At 55.0% G+C, this 4,287-nt stretch overlaps 1 protein-coding gene across 1 annotated transcript; it reads right to left on the reverse strand.

Annotated features, from left to right (window-relative positions):
* Positions 1 to 1,736: 1,736 nt before the first annotated feature.
* Positions 1,737 to 3,114, reverse strand: LOC123074534 (ervatamin-B). The gene is made up of 2 exons (XM_044497345.1): positions 2,600 to 3,114; positions 1,737 to 2,505 (listed from the first exon to the last, which is right to left on the reverse strand). The coding sequence occupies exons 1-2, from the start codon at positions 3,063 to 3,065 to the stop codon at positions 1,910 to 1,912; spliced, it is 1,062 nt and encodes a 353-aa protein (XP_044353280.1). The 5' UTR covers positions 3,066 to 3,114; the 3' UTR covers positions 1,737 to 1,909.
* Between the last annotated feature and the right edge of the window lie 1,173 nt (positions 3,115 to 4,287).

Consider the following 4,287-nt stretch of genomic DNA (forward strand, 5'->3'; position numbering starts at 1 on the left):
ATCATGTTGTTTTGATTGGAGTGGGTTTGGTTCCTTAGCGGGTTTAGGCCCTTTTTCTTTTTGGGCTGGACAGAAGACAGAAGAGGGAAACTGATATTTTTCAGCCAGTTTGGCTGCTGGGCTGATCGATTGACCCTAACTTTAGGTTAGTCAGTTTTGTTCCGTCTTCTTTTCTTCTCCTTTGTTTTACTAATCGACTGCTTCAGTCGATTGACCTGTAGCCGCTCTCCTCCTTTTTGCTCCAAAGAGGGGGGAAAAAGGTTCACACAATCTATCAAGTTTTGTTACGTAGGCAAATGGATCGTTCTTACGATGGATCCATGCATCCATTCTTATTTCGTTGTTTAGAATCCATATATACTCCCTCTATCCATCTATATAGGATCTAATGCATTTTTCAAGACTAACTTTGACCACATGTTAGAGCAATAATATAGAGTATTTGACAAAAAACTACCACATTAGGGGTTGCCATCCCACAGAACTACCACATTCAAAAAAATGACTGATAACTACCAAAAATTTCTAATTTTGTGACTAAAAACTACCACTTTTGAAAAATGACCGGTTTAGACGATTTAAACACGTTTATGACATGCGGGACCCACCCTTCAGGGGTGACGTGGCGGCACAGTCAACTCTGTTTATTTTGACCGTTAAGTTGACCATTATGACAGGTGGGGCCCACACATCGTTCTTCTTCCTCCTCTCTGTATCTCACGCAGGAACTCCGTATCTCTGTATTTCACCGACTCATCGATCTCACGCAGGAACTCGTCGCGCCGCGGGCAGCGGTTGCCGACGGCCGAGCGCACCACGACGTTGTTTATCATGCGGGACATCCCCTCGCCGCTCTCAACGACGGCGCCGGCGTCGCCGGAGCGAGCGAACTCCTCGGAGACGGAGCGGAGCAGGCAGGCGGCCTCGTCCTCGCGGATGTGGCGGAAGGACTGGACGCGGCACGCGCTGAAGAGCTCGAGGACGCACACCCGGCGGAGCTGGCGCCACAGGTCGTCGTAGGGGGGAAGAGGATGTCGTGCCCACCGCGGCTGAAGACGGCCAGCGTGGGCGTGAGGTGGCGGCTGGCGAAGGCGGCGTCGTGCGTCTTGAGGACCTCCCTGGCCGCCTCGGCGGAGGACATGACCAGCGTGGGCACCGCGCCGAAGCGAAGCAACATGAGAGGGCCGTGCCTGCCGGCGAGCTCACGCAGCGCCCGGTGCGGTAGGTCGCCGTAGCACGACAGCAGGACGTGGTGTAAGCTGCCGACTAGCCGTGGCCCCTGTGGTGTAAGCTGCACGCGACGAGCGGCAGGTCGCCGGCTGAAAGCAGCATAGGATGATGCACATGAGGTGTTTGGTAAAATGCCAAAGAAAGATACAGAGAGGAGGAAGAAGAACGACGTGTGGGCCCCACCTGGCATAACGGTCAACTTAGCGGTCAAAATAAACAGAGTTGACTGTGCCGCCACGTCACCCCTGACGGGTGGGTCCCGCATGTCATAAACGTGTTTAAATCGTCTAAACCGATCATTTTTCGAAAGTGGTAATTTTTAGTTCCAAAAATAGAAATTTTTGGTAGTTATCAGTCACTTTTTTGAATGTGATAGTTCTGTGGGACGGCAACCCCTAATGTGGTAGTTTTTTGTCAAATACTCAATAATATATGACATGCAAGTTACACAAAGCATACCGTCAAATTCGTACGTGAAAGGAGCTCCTAATAATATAATTTTCACATTATACAACTCATATACTATTAATCTTATCAATACTCAAATGCAATCTCAAAAAACACATTAGGCCCTATGTATATATAGATTGAGGGAGTATGCAGTTGCATGGTACTGTAGCTAGCTGATAAACGATGTTCGATGATCCACCGACTAGTCATTAGTGTGGTGTTTAATTAGCTAGCTGTCCATGGTCGGGTAGTAGGCGTAGGTTGCGATGCCGCAGTTGGCGCCGTTCCCGCGCGCGATGCGCATGTAGCCCCCCTCGCCCCACCCCGTTCCCCACTGGTTCTTCAACACCCAGTACTCCTGCCCGCCGCCGTCCGCCCCGTATCCGACCACCGTCACAGCGTGGTTCAGCCTCTGCCCGCACGACGAGCTGCCGGCGTAAACGCCGCTCCTGTAGTGCCGGAAGTCCGGGTCCGTGGCCTCCAAGGCCACGGCCACCGGCTGGCTGGCCGCGAGCTCCTGCAACGGGCCCTCGTCGCCGTATAGGCGCGCCCACCGCGGGGCGCCGACGGAGGCGGCCGAATTCGGCCTGACCCCGCCGCTGCGGCACGCGCCCTGCTGGCCGCTATACGCGTAGGCCGCCTCCGGCTGTAGGCCGCCGCTGGCGGCAACATAGCGGAGTGCGGCGTTGATGTCCCCGCCGCTGCAGGTGTTGGCGCCGCCCGTGCAGTCGAGGACTTGTTGCTCCGACATGGAGATGAGGTTGCCGGTGCCAATCTTTACCAGCCCCTCTGTCGCCGCCACGGCCGCGAACGCCCAGCAACTTCCTGCGCGCGCGCACGCATACGTGTAAACATTTAGTCCTAATTTGCGAGCTCTGGCGTATGCCATGCATGCACTGCAGCTGCAGGAATATAGTACCGCAGAAGCGTTGGTTCTTGACTTGGGTGACGGCGCCCTGGGCCCTCCAGTCCACGCTGTCCGGCATGTACTGGAACTGGCCACTCCTCGGAGCGGCAGCCTTGGACACGTTCACCGCTGCCAGCGTCGTGTTGCCCTCAGGACGAAGCTGGTGACGGTACCCGAGGTGCGTCTCCAGGAACTCGTCGTCAGTGAGGTCGGAGAACTGGTTGAGCCCGAGCGTGTACGTCAGGTTGCCCGCCCGGTTGACAGCATCAACGTGCCGCACGTTGGCCGCGAACACCTCCCGCCGGCGCAATTTCTCGTCGGCGTCCGTGTAGGCGCGCCCGAACTTGGCCATCCACCGCTCGTGCCTGGCGGCCAGGGACAGGGAGGGCACCGTGGCGTCGACAACGACAGCGGCAACCACGAACACGAGCAGAAGCAGTGCGCCACAGAGGCAGCGCAGGCTGGGAATCGGGGCCATTAGTTGGTTCGCTCTGTAGCGGTTCACGTGCTAGCTAGCTAGCGGATTGAGTATACGAACGTAGCAACCATGCGGCGCGCGCTCCTATTTATACGCGCGCGGACGTCGAGCAAGATGGAGCGGATACGAAATCTCGTAGGTGGTCGATCGATCGATCACCGTCGTCGCGCGCATGCAGCATCATTATTGCATGAGGGAGTGCGTTCGTGCGCCGTAGTCGAGCATCCGGCGGCTGCTCTTGTCCCTCGGTAGCAGTAGTATCTTCTTCCTCTGATGAGAAGATTTTTTCTGCTTCCCGGATGGTGCGGCAGAGTGCTCTGCCTGCCCAGCCCACTACGTACGACGGACGGATACCGTCGCATGCGCGCGGATGCACGGCGAAGTGGAGGAGCCGGAGGAGTTGCTTTCTGATCGAAACGGGATCGGCGTGCGCTTTGGCTTTGCTTGATTGCTTGTCCATTCTTATTTTTATTTCTATTTTTGAACGGGTCAAAAGGTGGCGTGTGAAATGGAAATCGCGCGGGCTGCGTAGTCGGCGCACTCGCAGAATTTCTCCACACGGACGGATTGGTTTATTTGGTTTCCAACAGAATTGCGTAGAGTGCTCTGCCCTATTGTAGACGGCTCTGTTCGTGATCTTACGCCCGCCCAGCCCTAGAACTGTCATCTGCCTACTGCATGGGTTGAGTATTTTATTTGGATTGAACGTGCCATTGTTTGACGCCGAGATGTCTCTCCAACGGGATCATCAACTTTGCATGTGAGGGTTGATGGACACGCAGCATTGTCACGGTGAATTCATGATGGAACTGGCTATCTATTGCGATATGCTTATACTTAATTTGTATGAGGTGCTCAGATTAACGTTTTCAAGGAATTGCACTTCTTCCATCTCAACTGATTTAACCCCTTATTTGGTTCATGTCCGGGGGCGGATGATATTGTATGGGTGTGAGCTTGAAACAAACAGGGGACTGGCTATGCATCAGGTACCTGGAAAAAAAAACTTCCATCAGCCACTTCTATTTTAGACCATCCGATCCTCATCCAACGGTTGTAAACAGATCTGACACTATCCATCTTCAACATCTGGTTTCTTCTTCGTCCCGTGTAGCCGCTGGCCAGCCCAGGCCTAGCCCCCTGCCTTCGTCCCCCGCAGCCGGCTGGCGCCATCTCACCGCCCCGCCCTCCCCTCTACCGCTTCCCACCGCCGTGCTGGCCA

The sequence above is a fragment of the Triticum aestivum genome, chromosome 3D (assembly GCF_018294505.1).
Source record: "Triticum aestivum cultivar Chinese Spring chromosome 3D, IWGSC CS RefSeq v2.1, whole genome shotgun sequence".
Classification (NCBI taxonomy): domain Eukaryota; kingdom Viridiplantae; phylum Streptophyta; class Magnoliopsida; order Poales; family Poaceae; genus Triticum; species Triticum aestivum.